This window comes from Oncorhynchus masou, chromosome 22 (assembly GCF_036934945.1).
Source record: "Oncorhynchus masou masou isolate Uvic2021 chromosome 22, UVic_Omas_1.1, whole genome shotgun sequence".
Lineage (NCBI taxonomy): Eukaryota > Metazoa > Chordata > Actinopteri > Salmoniformes > Salmonidae > Oncorhynchus > Oncorhynchus masou.
Window position 1 is genome coordinate 11,895,454 of NC_088233.1, and position 22,935 is coordinate 11,918,388.

General features: G+C 43.4%; 1 protein-coding gene across 1 annotated transcript in view; it reads right to left on the reverse strand.

Moving 5' to 3' along the window:
• LOC135509012 (SH3 and multiple ankyrin repeat domains protein 2-like) overlaps positions 1-22,935 on the reverse strand; it is a 154,207-nt gene that overhangs the window by 118,079 nt on the left and 13,193 nt on the right. Inside the window, exons 4-8 of the mRNA XM_064929296.1 lie at positions 19,781-19,889; positions 19,052-19,203; positions 18,331-18,498; positions 13,117-13,233; positions 6,733-6,810 (exon numbers count right to left, since the gene is read on the reverse strand). Coding sequence (XP_064785368.1) covers positions 6,733-6,810; positions 13,117-13,233; positions 18,331-18,498; positions 19,052-19,203; positions 19,781-19,889 — 624 coding nt within the window. The remainder of the gene's footprint in view (positions 1-6,732; positions 6,811-13,116; positions 13,234-18,330; positions 18,499-19,051; positions 19,204-19,780; positions 19,890-22,935) is intronic.

The window sequence follows — 22,935 nt, forward strand, 5'->3', positions numbered from 1 at the left end:
TCAAAATGCTTGATAGGAAGCCCAATAGCCATCATCTTTGTCACATCCTTGGAAAGCATGAGCTCTTGAGTTGGGAAAACCTTGTGCAATACACCGACGCATGTCTTGTATTCAAGATCCTTAATGGCCTGGCTCCCCCTCCACTCAATATTTTGGTTAAACAGAAAACCCAGACATATGGCAGCAGATCCACAAGGTCTGCCATGAGAGGTGACTGTATAGTTCCCCTAAGGAAAAGCACCTTTAGTAAATCTGCATTCTCTGTGAGAGCTTCCCATGTCTGGAATACACTGCCATCAGACACACATAACTGCACCACATATCACACTTTCACAAAATGCTTGAAGACATGGCTAAAGGTCAATCAGATTTGTGAACATGGTCCCTAGATGTGTGTTGCCGCTTTCCATGTTGTCTGTTGTCTGTAGCTTGTGAGGTGTGGAAACACTTTGTTGCTTTTATGAATTTTGTCTTGCTGCTTTTTGTTCTATGTTGCTCTGTCTGTATGCTACATCTTGCTTGTCCTATGTTGCTCTGTCTGTATACTATGTCTTGCTTGTCCTATGTTGCTATGTCTTGCTTGTTCTATGTTGCTATTGTCTATATTGTAATTGTTTTTAATAACCTGCCCAGGGCCTGCGGTTGAAAATTAGCCGGCTGGCTAAAACCGGCACTTTTACTGAAACGTTGATTAATGTGCACTGTCCCTGTAAAAATAAAAATAAACTCAACTCAAGGTAGTGCAGCTCATCCAGGATGGCACATCAATGCGAGCTGTGGCAAGAAGGTTTGCTGTGTCTGTCAGCGTAGTGTCCAGAGCATGGAGGCGCTACCAGGAGACAGGCCAGTACATCAGGAGATGTGGAGGAGGCCGTAGGAGGGCAACAACCCAGCAGCAGGACCGCTACCTCCGCCTTTGTGCAAGGAGGTGCAGGTGGAGCACTGCCAGAGCCCTGCAAAATGACCTCCAGCAGGCCACAAATGTACATGTGTCTGGTCAAACGGTCAGAAACAGACTCCATGAGGGTGGTATGAGGGCCCGACGTCCACAGGTGGGGGTTGTGCTTACAGCCCAACAACGTGCAGGACGTTTGGCATCTGTCAGAGAACACCAAGATTGGCAAATTCGCCACTGGCGCCCTGTGCTCTTCACAGATGAAAGCAGGTTCACACTGAGCACATGTGCCAGACGTGACAGAGTCTGGAGACGCCGTGGAGAATGTTCTGCTGCCTGCAACATCCTCCAGCATGACCGGTTTGGCGGTGGGTCAGTCATGGTGTGGGGTGGCATTTCTTTGGGGGGCCGCACAGCCCTCCATGTGCTTGCCAGAGGTAGCCTGACTGCCATTAGGTACCGAGATGAGATCCCCAGACCCCTTGTGAGACCATATGCTGGTGCGGTTGGCCCTGGGGTCCTCCTAATGCAAGACAATGCTAGACCTCATGTGGCTGGAGTGTGTCAGCAGTTCCTGCAAGAGGAAGGCATTGATGCTATAGACTGGCCCGCCCGTTCCCCAGACCTGATTCCAATTGAGCACATCTGGGACATCATGTCTCGCTCCATCCACCAACACCACGTTGCACCACAGATTTTGATAAACTTATCTATTGGGTCAAATACCACAGTGTGCCATCACAGCAGCAATATTTGTGACCTGTTGCCACAAGAAAATGGCAACCAGTGAAGAACAAACACCATTGTAAATACAACCCATATTTATGTTTATGTAACAATATTCAAAGATAAATACACAACGCGGGGAATAAACGATCAATGGACATTTTTCGAGTAATGGGGAACTGAAGATTAATGGGTCACGGACATGGGTTGTTTTTCAGTTCAACATCTGTTTAGAATCTGTGAAGGGGTTCCAGTCCTGGACTCACAGCTACATGTGGCAAGTTCTCATTGGACCAAATTGTCTATACATTGAGCCTGAAATGGGATACTTAGTATTCAACCATTGGCCTAATTTTGCTGCAAGGAATTCTAATTGGTCAACCACAGGCTAAGCTTGGGTATAAACTACATCCTTTCTCTTTGTTCAGCAGAGAAAACACTGAGAACAGGGAAGAATAAACATCTACCATCCACTTTCCAGCATAACAACTATGATTTGTTTTCTATGAATTCATATATTTTTCTCCCCCTAATTTGCTTTGGGGTCTGTGTTATTGAAGAATAACATCAACTGCTTACATTTATTTATTTTCCCTTTTTTACTTTACAACACTGTATATAGACATAATATGACATTTGAATAATATGACATCTTTATTCTTTTCATTGTTTATTTCATTTTTGTTTATCCATTTCACTTGCTTTGTCAATGCAAACATATGTGACCCGTTTCAGGAAACTAGGCGTATGTCGTCACGACTCCACAGGAGAGCCATTTTAACGTTTAAAAAAAATATATGTTTTTTGGGCAGAAATGCCTTCTGGAACATGGGAACTTTCATGTGCCTTAATAACAAACTTGTGTGCAATAATATTGTTAAATTACGAGCCTTGTTCATTAAGACACAGAAAAAGTCAGCAACCTTCACACTGGCCATGATTGGCTGAGATAATGAGTGGGTTGGACATGCCGAGAGAGGACTTCGGATTGGTCTGCCATATAGAGGGCTTCTGTCTATTTCAGCTGGTCAATCTGTGTTGGTAATCCTGTCGAACGCTGATTTAAAAAAAATGTATTGTGTATTGGAGCTGCATGAATGTTACTCTCCACTTTCTGGAGGATCGAGTTTTGAAATCAGTGTAATTAGAGTATGATAGCTAAAGAGATGGAGAAAACTCCTGTCTCCGGATTACATCTTCAAATTAAGGGCAATCGTGGCAAGGCATCCGTGACAGGGGGACGCGTCCATCATGCATAATGATGTAAATGAGTAAGATAGTCTAGCTTTAGCTAGCTATATTTTCAGATATTACACATTTCTAATTTTGACAGAAAGTGGATTTGATTTCAAGCTAAAACATACTGTTAGCTAGCTAGCTAACATTAGCTGGCTGGCTCACCTGGCTAACGTTACGTGTATGAAGTTATTATTCGTATCCCAGATCCACTTGCTTTGCTAGTTAGAGCCTAATGTTAGCTAACTAACATTGAACCTGGTTGGTTAGCTCGCAGCAGATTCATGCAGGGTGGTAACAACATGATTTTGGAAATACGTTCATTGTTGTTTAACAAGCTAATGGTAGCTGGCTGGCTCATTAGCTAAAATGCAGTGTATACAATATCATTTTGCAGCTCTGAGTCTCTACTTTTATCCAATGTAAAAAACACAATTTCAAATTTTGCTACATAAGACCGAATCCAGGTAGTGAGTCACAAATGTTTCCAATACCAATAAAGCCCCTTGAATTGAAATTGAATTGAAAAGAGAGAGAGAGAGAGAGAGAGAGATAGAGAGAGAGGGCAGTAGAGAGGGGCATGAGGAAGGAAGGATTTGATCCAGGGAAGGTTTACCTGGTCCCTAACCATACTGAGGTGAAGTGAAGTATGATGTCTGGGTGTACTAGAAGTGAGACAGGACGTGATGTTGGGATGAAAGTGGGTCAGGAAAGAGGAGCACGAATTGAAGTGCTTCAATTTCCTCTGAATCAGTGTGTATATCCCAAATGGCACTCTATTCCCTCTATAGTGCACTACTTGTGACCAGGGCCCATAGTGCACTATATAGGGAATAGGGTGCCATTTAGGGCACATGCTGAGTCTCAGCACTTAATTTGCCACCATCAGTCAGCAGATGGCTGCCTAACTGGGCAAACTTAATCAGAATTTGATTGGATGAGGTGAATGCGGTTTATGGCCCCCTTCAAATGAGCTGTAATTAAAGAGTAATTGAGGCAGGAAACATCATTTTATTTAAAGTATTTTAAGTGTGAAGGGATGGATGAATAATAGAGAGAATTAGAGGATGCATCAGCACTCAGGGGAAGTGTACATTATATAAACAGCATCACTCCACTGACTCCTACATGATGCAAGAGAAGACAGTTGGCTCAGCTGGGGATCAGACTAAAGCAAAGGAGTTTAGAATAACTGAGGAGCTCAGACTAAAGCAAAGGAGTTTAGACTAACTGAGGAGTTCAGACTAAAGCAGAGGAGTTTAGAGTAACTGAGGAGTTCAGACTAAAGCAGAGGAGTTTAGAGTAACTGAGGAGTTCAGACTAAAGCAGAGGAGTTTAGAGTAACTGAGGAGCTCAGACTAAAGCAGAGGAGTTTAGAGTAACTGAGGAGCTCAGACTAAAGCAGAGGAGTTTAGAGTAACTGAGGAGCTCAGACTAAAGCAGAGGAGTTTAGAGTAACTGAGGAGCTCAGACTAAAGCAGAGGAGTTTAGAGTAACTGAGGAGCTCAGACTAAAGCAGAGGAGTTTAGAGTAACTGAGGAGCTCAGACTAAAGCAGAGGAGTTTAGAGTAACTGAGGAGCTCAGACTAAAGCAGAGGAGTTTAGAGTAACTGAGGAGCTCAGACTAAAGCAGAGAAGTTTAGAGTAACTGAGGAGCTCAGACTAAAGCAGAGGAGTTTAGAGTAACTGAGGAGCTCAGACTAAAGCAGAGGAGTTTAGAGTAACTGAGGAGCTCAGACTAAAGCAGAGGAGTTTAGAGTAACTGAGGAGCTCAGACTAAAGCAGAGGAGTTTAGAGTAACTGAGGAGCTCAGACTAAAGCAGAGGAGTTTAGAGTAACTGAGGAGCTCAGACTAAAGCAGAGGAGTTTAGAGTAACTGAGGAGCTCAGACTAAAGCAGAGAAGTTTAGAGTAACTGAGGAGTTCAGACTAAAGCAGAGGAGTTTAGAGTAACTGAGGAGCTCAGACTAAAGCAGAGGAGTTTAGAGTAACTGAGGAGCTCAGACTAAAGCAGAGGAGTTTAGAGTAACTGAGGAGCTCAGACTAAAGCAGAGGAGTTTAGAGTAACTGAGGAGCTCAGACTAAAGCAGAGGAGTTTAGAGTAACTGAGGAGCTCAGACTAAAGCAGAGGAGTTTAGAGTAACTGAGGAGCTCAGACTAAAGCAGAGGAGTTTAGAGTAACTGAGGAGCTCAGACTAAAGCAAAGGAGCTTAGAGTAACTGAGGAGCTCAGACTAAAGTAGAGGAGTTTAGAGTAACTGAGGAGCTCAGACTAAAGCAGAGGAGTTTAGAGTAACTGAGGAGCTCAGACTAAAGCAGAGGAGTTTAGAATAACTGAGGAGCTCAGACTAAAGCAAAGGAGTTTAGAGTAACTGAGGAGCTCAGACTAAAGCAGAGGAGTTTAGAGTAACTGAGGAGCTCAGACTAAAGCAGAGGAGTTTAGAGTAACTGAGGAGCTCAGACTAAAGCAGAGGAGTTTAGAGTAACTGAGGAGCTCAGACTAAAGCAGAGGAGTTTAGATGTCAGACTGCTACGAGAGCATGAGGAGGTAAAGAGGAGATTTGGTGGAAGATGTTCAACTTTGAACCATAAACACGTCACAAAGGGAGACTCTTTCACGGAATAAAAATGATTTATGTGCTTGATAATAATGAACCTCTGTGCAGTAGTTGTTATTTCAATAGCAGCTGTGTTGACCTGCTGCCAATAACAAATGGGTCAAAACAATTTCATTATTTGTGGGATATGAAATTATCTGCATGAAAAGATGATGGTTAACAGGGTAGGGATGATGAATAGGAAAAGGAGAAAATACAGTCAACTACAGCTAGGAAGCTATTCAGTATCCATACCCCTTTTGACTTCAGCTCCCTAAATGCATCACACCTCCATTATGACTAATTGGTAGTTGGAGTTCAGAACACTGTGGAATGCTGACACATGCGGCAGGGTAGCCTAGTGGTTAGAGCGTTGGACTAGTAACTGAAAGGTTGCAAGTTCAAATCCCTGAGCTGACAAGGTACAAATCTGTCGTTCTGCCCCTGAACAGGCAGTTAACCCTAGGCCGTCATTGAAAATAACTGACTTGCCCAGATAAATAAAGGTAAAATAAAATTAAAATAAACATGAACATTTCTCCCAGAACCATTGACTGTTTGTTCAGAGAGAGGGATGTCTTACATAAAAGCCTGCCAAATAAGGAACCATTGACTCTAAAACAGCTTTGTTTAACAACCTAAAAATACGCTCATTCTGTGTGTACAATCTTGCTTTTCCCTTTTAAAACCACACGTGAACAAGACTCGACTGAAAACACACAGATGGAGACTGATCTGCTTGCCAAAATACTACTGCAAAGAAACAAAAGGAAGGGTTGCAATGTTATGAAGCTTCACCACTACAAGCATCTAAAGGTATCACATACTACACTACAGATGTAGGATCTCTTTTGATGCTGAGAAATGCAAATTTGTAGTGTATTCAAGGTTTAAAAAGGCTTGTAAAGTCGGTCATTTCCACTTTAAAATGTCAGACTTTATTTGCCCCTAAAGAAAAATGTATCAACCCCTACAAAAAAATGTCCATTAATTATAATCCACATAATAATTCACATTTCCTGTTGTTGCAGGATTATTTTCCTGCTGTTGAAAACTGGCTCAAATTAAAATACTACACATGTAGCTCTCTACTGATGTAATTCATCTGAGAAGCTTAATGAATGACCGTTATATACCATACCACTTTGAAGAACGAAGCAATGGATTGGGTATGCATTGCAAGTGGCATGCTAGTATGGAGAATGGAATGTAGTGATCTACATTTTACAGCAAGCCTGTACTGTGAGCAGTACATTTTAGAGGTGTGAGTCAGTCCATACCTGGAATGGTGTCTGGCTTCTGTAGTTCTTCACTTCCTTGTTGGCACCACGAACAAGCAGTACTCTGGCACAGTGTTCCTTAGGGAGGACCAAAGGAAAAGAGAAGGGGGAACAGAGTAAGACCAGGACCTCATTTATTTCAACTCCATTGCTCTCTCTGTCTCCCTCTCTGTCAATTCAATTCAATTCAATTCAAGGGGCTTTATTGGCATGGGAAACATATGATAACATTGCCAAAGCAAGTGAGGTAGATAATATACAAAAGTGAAATAAACAAACTCTGTCTTCCTCTCTCTCTCCCTCTCTATCTGCCTCTTTGTCTCCCTCTCTCTCTCTCTCTCTCTCTCTCTCTCTCTCTCTTTCTCTCTCTCTTTCACTCTCTCTCTCGCTCTTCCTCTCTCTCTCTGCTGCCTGCTACTGTTTGTTATTACTCTGTAATTCTCTGAACCCCTTTAACGAGAGAGAAAACCAGAAAACCATCTTGATCAAGCATTCCATTCCATCAACTGATCTAGCACCGATTCTAGAACATTCCAGAACTGAACATTCCATCTACTAATCTAGAACTGATTCCAGAACATTCTATAACTTAAGTGATTCTAGAACATTCCAGAACTGAACATTCCAGAAACTATTCTAGCTCTGACTCTAGAACATTCCAGAACTGAACAATCCATCAACTAATTTAGCTCTGATTCTAGAACATTCCAGAACTGAACATTCCATCAACTATTCTAGCTCTGATTCTAGAACATTCCAGAACTGAACAATCCATCAACTAATCTAGCACCGATTCTAGAACATTCCTGAACTAAACATTCCATCAACTAATCCAGAACATTCTGGAATTTAAGTGAATCCAGAACATTCCAGAACGTATCATTGCTGGAGCTAGAGCTCACCCTGTCCTGTGTGTCTGATGATGCCTTGTCTATGTTCCAGGTAAAGTCTGATGATGCCTTGTCTATGTTCCAGGTAAAGTCTGATGATGCCTTGTCTATGTTCCAGGTAAAGTCTGATGATGACTTGTCTATGTTCCAGGTAAAGTCTGATGATGACTTGTCTATGTTCCAGGTAAAGTCTGATGATGCCTTGTCTATGTTCCAGGTAAAGTCTGATGATGCCTTGTCTATGTTCCAGGTAAAGTCTGATGATGCCCTTGTCTATGTTCCAGGTAAAGCAAGGCCTCTCCCTCAGCTCTCCAAAAAGGATCTCAGTGCAGTGAAAACATGTAGTGTGAAGCTCGGTGAGAAAATCAAGAGAGAATCAGCTTCTGGTAACTGTCTGTGGCACTGCAGCCCGCCTCAGCCTGCTGTTAGCTGGATTCAGCAGCCCACCCACGGAAACACCACTGCAAACACACACACACACATTCACGTGCATGTGAACACACACATACAGGCGCGCGGGCCCTCACACACACATACAGTCAGGCACACACGCATGCACACGCCCATGCACAAACAGTGCTTGCTCATACACACATACATACACACAGTGCCTACACACACACACACACACACACACACACACACACACACACACACACACACACACACACACACACACACACACACACACACACACACACACACACACACACACACACACACACACACACACACACACACACCAATGTTCGAGCTCATCCTCCTCCTACTTGCTCTTATTAAATTCTACTGCCACTAGTATATGGCAGATATCTACAATAATAATATTACGTGTACAAGCCCCAACCCACACAAATCAGACTGATATTCAAAAAGGTTAAATCAGTGAAGTTCATTCCTCCTAGTGGCTGTCATTGTAGTCATTAGATCACACTAAAGCTGTCATGCAAAAGGGCATCTAATCAGAAAGCCAGGGAAATAAACCCAGCCTGTAGGAGCAGAGCAGTCGAGGGAAGAGATTACACAACAGCAAACCCAGAGAGAGGAAGTTATCCCTCCCTGTCTCTCTCTCTCACACACACTCTCTCTCTCTCTCTCTATAATCTCTATAATAATTGTAGCAGAGAGAGCACAGTGTGTAGAAAGGCTTAATGATCTATGCCATAGCTAATGGGAGCAGTGACCCCTACAGACAACCGGAGAGATATTTCACACACACTTCCCATGTTCAAATCACCATCTTACAAATGTGTGTGTGTGTATAATTATTATTATTTGGTGAGTGCTTGTATTTGTCCTGTTTCAAACATGTAGTGTGTATTACACCCATGTGTGAAATGGACATGTGTTTATTCGATATCCCCACTCCCCCTAACACACCCTCGTACAGTGGGGTCACAGCCACGGTCAGCCGTTATTAACAGCGACCCAAGAGCAATTAGGGTTAAGTGCCTTGTTGGCTCTGGGATTCATATGACAGTGGAAAGATTAACATTTAAGCCATTGATGTTAAGACCATATTGTCTTGTGTTCCCCCAGGATGTATTCCCCCGGGATGTGTTCTCCCGGGATGTGTTCCCTCAGGATGTGTTCCCCCGGGATGTGTTCTCCCGGGATGTGTTCCCTCAGGATGTGTTCCCCCGGGATGTGTTCCCTCAGAATGTATTCCCCCGGGATGTATTCCCTCAGAATGTATTCCCCCAGGATGTATTCCCTCAGAATGTATTCCCCCAGGATGTATTCCCTCAGAATGTGTTCCCTCAGAATGTGTTCCCCCAGAATGTGTTCCCCCAGGACAGGATGTATTCCCTCAGGATGTATTCCCTCAGAATGTGTTCCCCCAGAATGTGTTCCCCCAGGACAGGATGTGTTCCCTCAGAATGTGTTCCCTCAGAATGTATTCCCCCAGGACAGGATGTATTCCCTCAGAATGTGTTCCCTCAGGATGTATTCCCTCAGAATGTGTTCCCTCAGGATGTGTTCCCTCAGAATGTGTTCCCCCAGGGTGTGTTCCCCGGGATTTGTTCCCTCAGGATGTATTCCCCCGGGATGTGTTCCCTCAGGATGTGTTCCCCGGGATGTGTTCCCTCAGAATGTGTTCCCCCAGGACAGGATGTATTCCCTCAGAATGTGTTCCCTCAGAATGTATTCCCTCAGAATGTATTCCCCCGGGATGTGTTCCCCCAGGATGTGTTCCCTCAGAATGTGTTCCCCCGGGATGTGTTCCCCCAGGATGTGTTCCCTCAGGATGTGTTCCCTCAGAATGTATTCCCCCGGGATGTATTCCCTCAGGATGTATTCCCTCAGAATGTATTCCCCCGGGATGTATTCCCTCAGGATGTATTCCCTCAGAATGTATTCCCCCGGGATGTGTTCCCTCAGAATGTGTTCCCCCGGGATTTGTTCCCTCAGGATGTGTTCCCTCAGGATTTGTTCCCTCAGGATGTGTTCCCTCAGAATGTATTCCCCCGGGATGTGTTCCCCCAGGATGTGTTCCCCCAGGATGTGTTCCCCCAGGATGTGTTCCCTCAGAATGTATTCCCCCGGGATGTGTTCCCCCAGGATGTGTTCCCTCAGGATGTGTTCCCTCAGGATGTGTTCCCTCAGGATGTGTTCCCTCAGAATGTGTTCCCCCGGGATGTGTTCCCTCAGAATGTGTTCCCCCAGGGTGTGTTCCCCGGGATTTGTTCCTCAGGATGTATTCCCCCGGGATGTGTTCCCTCAGGATGTGTTCCCCGGGATGTGTTCCCTCAGGATGTGTTCCCCCGGGATGTGTTCCCCGGAATGTGTTCCCCCGGGATGTGTTCAAAGTACTAGTATACCATTATAATGTACTAGTACACCAATACAATGTACTGGTAAATCGACATAATGTTCTAGTATACCAATACAATGTACTAGTATATCAATACAATGTACTAGTATATCAATACAATGTACTAGTATATCAAGGCACTAGTATACCAATACAATGTACTAGTGGTATAATAAAAGCAATGTACAGTAGATGGTACAATATTAAGCCCCTCTGTACAGTAGATGGTGTAATTTAAAACCTGTTGCGACTCTAGGGGCAGTATTTTCATTTTTGAATGTACCATCAACGAGCTTACGCTTTCTACGTATTCCCCAAGGTGTCTACAGTATTGTGACGTAGTTTTACGCACTTATGTTGAAGAATAGCCGTAGGCGGCTACATTGCGTAAGTGGTCACATGATGGCTCCCAGGGTGACTCTCGCGTAAAATACAGAGGTAGCCATTACTCCAATCGGTCCTACTGGAAAAATAACTGTTCCGAAGGATATATTATCGAATAGATATTAGAAAAACACCTTGAGGATTGATTATAAACAACGTTTGCCATGTTTCTGTCGATATTATGGAGCTAATTTGGAATATTTTTTGACGTTTTTGTGACTGCAATTTCCGGGCGATTTCTCAGCCAAAGTGAAGAACAAACGGAGCTATTTCGCCTACAAAAATAATCTTTTGGGAAGTCTCGTGAGTGAAAACATCTGAAATTCATCAAAGGTAAACGATTTAATTTGATTGCTTTTCTGATTTTCGTGACAAGGTTGCCTGCTGCTAGCAAGGCATAATGCTATGCTAGTCTATGATAAACTTACACAAATGCTTGTCTAGCTTTGGCTGTAAAGCATATTTTGAAAATCTGAGATGACAGGCTGATTAACAAAAGGCTAAGCTGTGTTCCAATATATTTCACTTGTGATTTTCATGAGTAGGAAGATTTTCTAGGAAGATTTATGTCCGTTGCGTTATGCTAATTAGTGTCAGGCAATGATTACGTTCCCGGACCCGGGATGGGGAGTCAGAAGAAGTTTTAAAGCCCCTCTGTACAGTAGATGGTGCAATATAAAGCCCCTCTGTACAGTAGATGGTGTAATTTAAAGCCCCTCTGTACAGTATATGTTGCAATATAAAGCCCCTCTGTACAGTAGATGGTGTAATTTAAAGCCCCTCTGTACAGGAGATGGTACAATATAAAGCCCCTCTGTACAGTAGATGGTGCAATATAAAGCCCCTCTGTACAGTATATGGTGTAATTTAAAGCCCCTCTGTACAGGAGATGGTACAATATAAAGCCCCTCTGTACAGTAGATGGTGCAATATAAAGCCCCTCTGTACAGTAGATGGTGTAATTTAAAGCCCCTCTGTACAGTATATGTTGCAATATAAAGCCCCTCTGTACAGTAGATGGTGTAATTTAAAGCCCCTCTGTACAGGAGATGGTACAATATAAAGCCCCTCTGTACAGTAGATGGTACAATATAAAGCCCCTCTGTACAGTAGATGGTGCAATATAAAGCCCCTCTGTACAGTAGATGGTGCAATATAAATCCCCTCTGTACAGTAGATGGTGCAATATAAAGCCCCTCTGTACAGTAGATGGTGCAATATAAAGCCCCTCTGTACAGTAGATGGTGCAATATAAATCCCCTCTGTACAGTAGATGGTGCAATATAAAGCCCTCTGTACAGTATATGTTGCAATATAAAGCCCCTCTGTACAGTAGATGGTGTAATTTAAAGCCCCTCTGTACAGGAGATGGTACAATATAAAGCCCCTCTGTACAGTAGATGGTACAATATAAAGCCCCTCTGTACAGTAGATGGTGTAATTTAAAGCCCCTCTGTACAGTAGATGGTACAATATAAAGCCCCTCTGTACAGTAGGTGGTGCAATACAAAGCCCCTCTGTACAGTATATGTTGCAATATAAAGCCCCTCTGTACAGTAGATGGTGTAATTTAAAGCCCCTCTGTACAGTAATGGTACAATATAAAGCCCCTCGTACAGTAGATGGTGCAATATAAAGCCCCTCTGTACAGTATATGTTGCAATATAAAGCCCCTCTGTACAGTAGATGGTGTAACTTAAAGCCCCTCTGTACAGTAGATGGTACAATATAAAGCCCCTCTGTACAGTAGATGGTACAATATAAAGCCCCTCTGTACAGTAGATGGTACAATATAAAGCCCCTCTGTACAGTAGATGGTGTAACTTAAAGCCCCTCTGTACAGTAGATGGTACAATATAAAGCCCCTCTGTACAGTAGATGGTACAATATAAAGCCCCTCTGTACAGTAGATGTTGCAATATAAAGCCCCTCTATACAGTAGATGGTACAATATAAAGCCCCTCTGTACAGTAGATGTTGCAATATAAAGCCCCTCTATACAGTAGATGGTACAATATAAAGCCCCTCTGTACAGTAGATGGACTGATGATTATTTTACATACACCAGATATGTGCAGTGAAATTAGTTGTTTTACAGGGTCAGGCATAGCAGTATGGCGCCCCTGGAGCTAAACCCTGGAGTTTAGTGCCTTGCACAAGGGCACATCGACAGATTTTTCACCTTGGGTAGTCGGACCAGCAATCTTTCGGGTTACTGGCCCAACGCTCTAGGCTACGTGCCGCCCTAGTGGTTTGTGCTCTGGTGCTCTGATGATTTGAACTCTGGTCTCTTACCTCTTTGTATAGAGCACAGATGTGTAGAGCCGTGTTTCCAGAGGCGTTCATGACACCCATATCTGCTCCATAGAACAACAGCTGCTCCAGGTGGTGGACATGTCCATATCTACACGCCTGACACACAAACACAGAGACCATGTCAAATAATGTCCATATCTACACGCCTGACACACAAACACAGAAGACATCACAAAGACCAGGTCAAAACAAAAGAAAATCAAACAATCCATACAGTAACTTACATAAGGCAAACCTGGGACTATCATAGAAAATATAACCAACCAAACATTTAGAAAGTCATTGATTGGCAAGAGAAGTCTATTCTGGTTTGTGTTCACGTGGATGATATATAGACCAGGTATTCTCAAACTGGGATACGCATTCCCCCAGGGGTAAGTACAATGCCGTCGGGGGTACGCCAAATCAAAATGGGATTAAAATTCAAATTAAATTATTATAATAATAATTTCTTTACGTTTTCAAACAGTACATTGATATTTTCCAACGGGTGAGGTTTTTTTCTCGCCTGAGTAGCCTCGTTTCCCTGCCAAAAATAAAATTAAACCATCTAGTGTTCAGCGAAATTAACAACACAATGTCAAATACAGGTAGCCTAGTCAAATAATTAACATCCAGTCATATTAACAGTTACACTCTCGCGGGAAACCTTTGGGCAGTATTGCGCAGACATTTAGAAACGAAACATGACAATTTGAAAAAAAAGCCACAGGAGTTTTTGAGCAAGAATAAAGACGACTTTCGAGTAATAAGACATGTATAAAAGCAAAGGATACCATTAATAAGAAGGGGCTAGAAGCATCTTATATGGTGAGCTACCGATTGGCTAGGACAGGCAAGCCCCATACTATTGTGGAGGACTTTCTGCCGCAGACATGTCTGGGACAATTCTGGGGGAAAAGGCCAACAAAAACATTACAGACAATGTCTCCATCAAACAACACTGTTTCACGACACATCAGTTTTTAGTTAACCTTTATTTATCTAGGCAAGTCAGTTAACCTCTTGAAACTCTAGGGGCGCTATATCATTTTTGGATAAAAAGACGTTCCCGTTTTAAGCGCAATATTTTGTCACAAAAAGATGCTCGACTATGCATATAATTGGTAGCTTTGGAAAGAAAACACTCTGACGTTTCCAGAACTGCAAAGATATTTTCTGTGCGTGCCCTAGAACGTGAGCTACAGGCAAAACCAAGATGAAACGGCATCCAGGAAATGAGCAGGATTTTTGAGGCTCCGTTTTCCATTGTCTCCTTATATGGCTGTGAATGCGAGAGGAATGAGTCTGCCCTTTCTGTCGTTTCCACAAGGTGTCTGCAGCATTGTGACGTATTTGTAGGCATTTCATTGGAAGATTGACCATAAGAGACCACATTTACCAGGTGTCCGCCCGGTGTCCTGCGCCAAAATTGGTGCGCAAACCTCAGCTGCAAGTATTTTTCCATGGAATTCAGAGAAGAAAGCAGGCTTCCACGAACGATATATCAATGAAGAGATATGTGAAAAAACACCTTGAGGATTGATTCCAAACAACGTTTTGTCAGGATTTGGCCAGGGTTGTTCCGGGTTTTGGTCACTAGATGCCCCCATTGTGCTTTTTGACCTTTTGTTTTTTCCCTTGTTCCCCATTATTATTTGCACCTGTGCCTCTTTTCCCCTGATTGTATTTAAACCCTTAGTTTCCCTCAGTTCTGTGCTCTGTGTTTGTATGTTAGCACCCAGCCCTAGTGTTCTGTGTATTCTTGTCGTTTCCGGTGGATGCTCTTGTGGAATTCTGTTTTTGTTTTTGAGTATCTCTTGAGGCTTTTTTGTGCTATACCTACCACCTTTTGGATTTGCCATTTTGTATTGAAGGACTTCTCCTTTTTACCTTATTAAATACACCGTCTTAAGTACTGCTGTGTCTGCCTCATCTTCTGGGTTCTGCTGACTATTCGTGGCTCAGTTGGTTAAGTGACTGTTTCTCACTCCGGAGACCCAGGTTCGTAACCGGGTCCTGACACGTTTGCCATGTTTCGGTCGATATTATGGAGTTAATTCGGAAAAAGTTTGATGTTGTTGGTGACTGAATTTTCGGTTCGTTTCGGTAGCCAAATGTGATGTACAAAACGGAGCGATTTCTCCTACACAAAGATGCTTTCAGGAAAAACTGAACATTTACTATGTAACTGAAAGTCTCCTCATTGAAAACATCCGAAGCTCTTCAAAGGTAAATGATTTTATTTATTTGGTCATCTGGTTTTTGTGAAAATGTTGCGTGCTAAATGCTACTCAAAATGCTAAGCTAGCTTAGCATACTCTTACACAAATTAGTGAATAGCGATGGTTCAAAAGCATATTTTGAAAATCTGAGATGACAGTGTTGTTAAGAAAAGGCTAAGCTTTAGAGCAGGTGCATTATTTTCATTTTATTTGCGATTTTCAGAAATCGTTAACGTTACATTATGCTAATGAGCTTGAGGCTATAACTGTATACAGGTTTTTTTCATAGCCAAACGTGAACAAAACAGAGCGATTTGTCCTACACAAATAATATTTTTTGAAAAACTGAACATTTGCTATCTAACTGAGAGTCTCCTCATTGAAAACATCTGAAGTTCTTCAAAGGTAAATGATTTTATTTGAATTATTTTCTTGTTTTTGTGAAAATGTTGCTGGCTGAATTCTAGGCTTATAGCTATGTTAGCAATCAATACTCTTACACAAATGCTTGTTTAGCTATGGTTGAAAAGCATATTTTGAAAATCTGAGATGACAGTGTTGTTAACAAAAGTCTAAGCTTGAGAGCAAATATATTTATTTCATTTCATTTGCGATTTTCATGAATAGTTAACGTTGCGTTATGCTAATGAGCTTGAGGCTATAAATAGAATCCCGGATCCGGGATTGCGCGACGCAACAGGTTAAGAACAAATTCTTATTTTCAATGACGGCCTAGGAACAGTGGGTTAACTGCCTTGTTCAGGGGCAGACCGACAGATTTTCACCTTGTCAGCTCAGAGATTCAATCTTGCAACCTTCCCGTTACTAGTCCAACGCTCTAACCACTAGGCTACCTGGCGCCCAGTGACATGGTAGATGTTTTGAAACAAATACTACTTCGCATACAAGCCAGTGAATTCTATGCATTACAGCTGGATGAGTCATGTCTGTTACGTTAATTGGGGGTCAATTAAGGAAGACATCCTCTTCTTCAAACCACTGGAAACCAGAACATGAGAGGATACTTTTAAAGTACTGGACAGCAGTGTGACATCAAATGGACTTGGTGGTCAAGATGTGTTGGTATCTGTACTGATGGCGCAAAAGCCATGAGAGGGAGACATAGTGGAGTGGTAACGCTCGCGCAAGCAGTTGCTCCCAACGCCACTTGGGTACACTGCAGCATCCACCGAGAGGCTATTGCTGCCAAGGGAATGCCTGACAGCCAGAAAGACATTTTGGACACTACAGTGGAAATGGTTAATTTTGTTAAAGCGAGGCCTTTAAACTCTCGTGTATTTTCTGCATTATGCAATGATATGGGCAGCGGCAATGTAACGCTTTTACAACATACAGAAGTGCGCTGGTTATCAAGTGGCAAAGTATTGACATATTTAAAAAAATTGAGAGACGAGCTTAAAGGTTTATTTACTGACCATAATTTTCACTAGTCTGACTGCTTGTATGATGACGAGTTTCTCACACTGGCCTATCTGGGTGATGTTTTTTTCTCGCCTGAATGATCTGAATCTAGGATTACAGGGACTCTACGCAATTATATTCAAAGTGCAGGACAAAATTGAGGCTAGGATTAAGAAATTGGAGCTCTTTTCTGTCTGCATTAACAAGGAGAACACACAGGTCTTTCCATCATTGTATGATTTTTTAATGTGCCAATGAACTCAAGCTTACGGACAATGTCAAATGTGATATAGCGTAGCACCTGAGTGAGCTGAGGGTGCAATTGAATTTAATCAGAAGCCACTGCCAGATTTCTGGATAGGGCTTCGCTCAGAGTTTCTTGCCTTGGCAAATTGCGCTGTTAAGACACTGATGCCCTTTGCAACCACGTACCTATGTGAGAGTGGATTCTCGGCTCTCATTAGCATGAAAACTAAATACGGGCACAGACTGTGTGTGGAAAATGATTTAAGACTGAGACTCTTTCCAATACAACCCAACACCACAGAGGCATCTGCATCCTTTCAAGCACACCCTTCTCATTAACATGTGGTGAGTTATTCACATTTTTTATGAACAAATTAGGTTTTATATGTAAAATTATTGAGTATTATTATTATTTGTGCCCTGGTCCTGTGACAAAAACTCTCACTCATTCCTATATTTAAAAAATGTATCATATAGTGTGTGTGTGGCAGGCTTACAATGATGGCAAAAAACAACATTTGAGAATGCACCGACTCTGGTGCTAGAGGGGGTACGCAGCTGGAGGTTGAATGTTTGAAGGGGTACAGGAATATAAAAAGTTTGGGAACTACTGAATAGACTACCCACTCTGGAGACATACACATTCTATGCAGTGTCTTGATCTGCACACTAGATGTCAGTCCTAGTACCAGCTGAGCTGAGCTTTAAAATATACTGCATCTTACTGTTGTTATGCCCCCCATGATCTAGGAAAGCTTGTTTCTCCAAGGTCTATCAAAAGGCTAACATCTATAATCAACTAGAAGATATCTTATTCAAGAGAGTCCATATAGCGAAGGCTTGGGTTAAATGTGTTTTTTTTAAAGTGTGATGGCTACTTCAACGTGGGTCTCCTCTAAATCACTGAGATGACCACATTGGTGGCAGATGAACTGATGCTCTTCGCTTTAATTAAGCAATAAGGCACGAGGAGGTGTGGTATATGGCCAATATACCACGGCTAAGGACTGTTCTTATGCACGAAGCATCGCGGAGTGCCTGGATACTGCCCTTAACCGTGGTATATTGGCCAAATACCACAAACCCCCGAGGTGCCTTATTGCTGTTACAAACTGGTTACCAACGTAATTAGAGGAGTAAAAATAAATGTTTTGTCATACCCGTGGTACACGGTCTGATATACCACGGCTGTCAGCCAATCAGCATTCAGGGCTCGAACCACCCAGTTTATAATACCATTTAAAACACTGAGCCTTTGGAAAATCCCTATATACATCCAATCAGTCAAAAGTATTATAATTATTAGACACAACAGCGAAACCTGGTGTATCTCGTGCCAGCCATTCTCGTCGTGGCAGGAGACTGTGGCGCGGGCCCTCAGCAGGAGCTCACAGCAACCCGAGTCTCCTCCCACCAGGACTGTGTGGTACAGTGGCGTCAGACTCTGACTGTCCTTGTAGTCTGGGGAGGCGCCTAGTTCCAGTAGAGCCTGAGGAGAGACAGCGAGGGTAAGGGTGAGCCCTTTAGGTGTGAAATGAAGTTGCCTCTAGATGCTGACCTTAGGTAAGTTTAGCATTTCCCCCACTGATGGATAAGGTCAGGATTGGGGAAAGGGAAGCTGATCCTGGGGAAACTTCACCCAGAGAAACACTTTACTTAAAGCCTGCAGGTTTAATGGTTTATAACTTATTATAAACATGTATGAACCTATATATTGCTTTACAGTATGTTATGTCTGTCTATGTAGGGCGTTTTCAACTATCACACCTGAATGTGGGGTGTTATGGGATAGATTGTTCATAACATCTAAGAGTATCAGTTGATCCCAGTACTTTCTCTATCTCATCCCTTGGCCCTAACACTTCCATGTTTGCAGACCTGAAGGGTGCAGATGAAGCGGTATTGGTGGAGCTTCCACTATATTGCTTCCACCTTACAGATCTGCACACATCAAAGGGTAAGCCCGAAGGGAAGGAGTGGAGAGTGAATTGGGGCCAACTTATTATATAAGCTGTAAAAAAATAATAGAGGTGCTGGATAACCTTCAGTGTGACCTGATTCTTTGCCCTGACTGCTTTGTGGAGAGCGGTCATCCCATCTTGTGATCTGAAGTCAAGATGTGCTCCACCGTGTTTCAGTACAACGACGACCTGAGCCACATTGTCCAGGTGGGCAGCGAAGGTCAGTGGAGTTTCTACAATACAAACACACAACATGCTGTTTACTGTTATAGAGCTTTTTTTCAACAGAAACGTGCGTTTATTGTATTAACATCATGAACTATGGGTACGTTTCCTGGACATAGTTTAATCCTTGTCCTGGACTACACGCCATGTTCAATGAAGAATGGCAATCTAAATATCTTTTTAGTCCCAGACTTGGCTTCGTCCGTGAAACTCGCCATATATACGCCCAACAGAATGAGGTGCACAAAAACATAAGAAATTGTACTGTAGCCGTAAACTTTCATCTGAGGAGAGCTGATAATCTGATTTCTCTCCTCAGTAAACTAAGACATCCATAATTGATCTGACATTGTTTACTTGGTAGCAGCAGCTGCTGTATAAAAACAAAACACATCACATTGAATCATAGTGTGTGTGTGTGTGTGTGTGTGTGTGTGTGTGTGTGTGTGTGTGTGTGTGTGTGTGTGTGTGTGTGTGTGTGTGTGTGTGTGTGTGTGTGTGTGTGTGTGTGTGTGTGTGTGTGTGTGTGTGTGTGTGTGTGTGTGCGTGTGCACGTGCGCGCGCGCGCGTGTGTGTGTAGCGTACCACCAGTGTCTGGGTCGTGGTAGTTGGGATCGAGGCCTTTCTCCAACATTTTTGCTAGTTTATCCAGCTGGTGATGCTGAATGTGATCCATTAATTTCCTGTAGTTGGCCTAGGGGTAGGAGGGAGCATATAGAGAGAGGGATGGAGAGAGAGACGGATAGGTGAACATCAGAGTCATATTCACTGGTGTACAATGTAGCAAAACAAGAAAAACTAAAATGAGCATTTCTTATTGGACAAGTTCAGATACAGTGCCTTGCGAAAGTATTCGGCCCCCTTGAACTTTGCGACCTTTTGCCACATTTCAGGCTTCAAACATAAAGATATAAAACTGTATTTTTTTGTGAAGAATCAACAACAAGTGGGACACAATCATGAAGTGGAACGACATTTATTGGATATTTCAAACTTTTTTTAACAAATCAAAAACTGAAAAATTGGGCGTGCAAAATTATTTGGGCGTGCAAAATCTCAGTAAGACCAAAATAATGATGTTCCAAAAAATGGGACTATTAATACAAATTCCACCTAGACACTGTTGCCCTAGAGTACACAAAAAACTAGACCTACCTTGGCCTAAACATCATCTACAAGACCCTGCTAGGTAAAGTCCCCCCTTATCTCAGCTCACCGGTCACCATAGCAGCTCCCACCTGTAGCACATGCTCCAGCAGGTATATCTCTCTGGTCACTCTGATTGTGGACTTCAGAAGGAACCAGGCTGGACACATCCCCATCCTCGTCAATGGGGCTGCAGTTGAGACGGCCAATAATTTAAAATTCCTCTGCGGACATGTCTCAGAGAAGCTGAAATGGTCTAGCCACAAGGACACCGTAGTGAAGAAGGCACGACAGCGACTCTTCAACCTCAGGATGCTGAAGAAATATGGCCTGTCCCAGAGGGCCCCTCACAGTGTTCTAAAGGAGCACCATCGAGAGCATACTGTCAGGCTCTATCACGCCATGGACCACAAGGCTCTTCAGAGGGGGACACGTGCAGCCAAACACACCATTGGGTGCACACTTCCTACAATACAGGACACCTACAACAACATGTGTCACAGGAAGTCCAAGAAGATCACCAGGGACCCCAGCCACCCAAGCCATGCCCTGTTCTCTCCGCTTCAGTCACTCAGCATCACGGCAAAAACTGAAAGACTGGCCAATAGTTTCTACCTTCAGACTATCAGGCTGCTGAATAGCCAGCACTAGTCAGGTACCTGCTCCCCTCTCCCCCTATGGACCCACCCCCATTGTATTTATTCATCACTGCTACAGTTAATATTATACAGTGCTATTTATATTGTTATTTTATATTACAATTTTCATTATTTTATTTCACTTGGTCCTGCATGTTGGAGCTCAGAGCCTAAGAGTTTCACTGTACCCTGCAATCACACCTGAAACCCTGTTCACATGAATAGTACACAATCTGAATCTGACTAAGCCCTCAACTACAGAGAGGTGAACCTGGAGAAAATTATCCTCAGCCAGCTGGTACAGTGACTCTGTTCACAAACACAAACAGACAACACAGAGACCCAAGACAGCAACACAATTAGACCCAACCAAATCATGAGAAAACAAAAACATAATTACTTGAACCATTGTAAAGAATCAACAACAAAAAACTGAGCAAACTGGAATGTTATTTGGCCCTAAGCAGAGAGTACACAGAGGCAGAATACCAGACCACTGTGACTGACCCAAAATGAAGGAAAGCTTTGACTATGTACAGACTCAGTGTGCATGGCCTTGATATTGATAGAGGACACCATTGGAAGACCTGGCTCTCAAGAGAAGACAAGCTATGAGAGAGAGTGAGAGAGAGAGAGAGAGAGAGAGAGAGAGAGAGAGAGAGAGAGAGAGAGAGAGAGAGAGAGACCTCCTGCCAAATGTATGTGTCACGTGTGATGACGCTGGAGAGACGAAGCAGGTACTGGGAGTCACACATTTAATAAGGAACGGACATGGAGCGAGACAGGAACAGCGTCAGCATACAAGAAAACAAAGACAAAAAACAAGCAATGCATCAGCAGGGAACAGAGCAGGGAAACTGACAAATACAGGGGAGGTAATAAACAGATGATAGGTGAGTCCAATATTGCTGAAGCGCGTGACGAGGGAAGGCAGGAGTGCATAAATGATGGCAGGAATGCGTGATGCAAGGAAGCCTGGCGCCTTCAAGTGCCCGGGGGGAGCGGGAGCAGACGGGACAGTACCCCCCCCCCCCCAGGGGCGCCACCCGGCATCCCACCAGGGTGAACCGGCCGAGACATGGGCGCTAGGCAAGCCGTTTGGGACGTGGGTGCCCAATGAACCGTCAGGAGCGTGAGAGCCTGGCGAGCTGGCTGAGGCATGGAAGCCAGACAATCTGACTGAGGCAAGACGCCTGTTGATCCTGCTGCAGCGAGGGAGCCCGATGATCCAGTGGAGAGTGACGTGGGATGAAACGCCGCCGAGCCAACCGAGGCAAGGAAACCTCTCGAGCCAGCCAGGGAGTGAAAGCCCGACAAGCTGGCTAGGCACCCCCAGTTCCATCGGTGGCAACCCAGAGCCGATGTCACCATACCAACCAGAATGCCAGTACTCCCCGATGCTTCGTGTCATGGCTTCTGCATTCTGTCACATGTGATGACGCTGGAGAGACGAAGCAGGTACTGGGAGTCACACATTTAATAAGGAACGGACATGGAGCGAGACAGGAACAGCGTCAGCATACAAGAAAACAAAGACAAAAAAAACAAGCAATGCATCAGCAGGGAACAGAGCAGGGAAACTGACAAATACAGGGGAGGTAATAAACAGATGATAAGTGAGTCCAATATTTCTGAAGCGTGTGACAAGTGAAGGCAGGTGTGCGTAAATGATGGCAGGAATGCGTGATGCAGGGCAACCTGCCGCCCTCAAGCGCCAGGGGAGGGAAGAGCGGGAGCAGACGTCTTTTGCACATCGTTACAACACTTTATATGTACATAATATGACATTTGTAATGTCTTTATTCATATGGAACTTCTGTGAGTGTAATGTTTATTGTTTAGGTATATTGTGTATTTCACTTTTGTTTAATATCTACTTCACTTGCTTTGGCAATGTTAACACATGTTTCCAATGCCAATTGAATTGAATTGAGAGAGAAGGAGGGAGGGATGTGT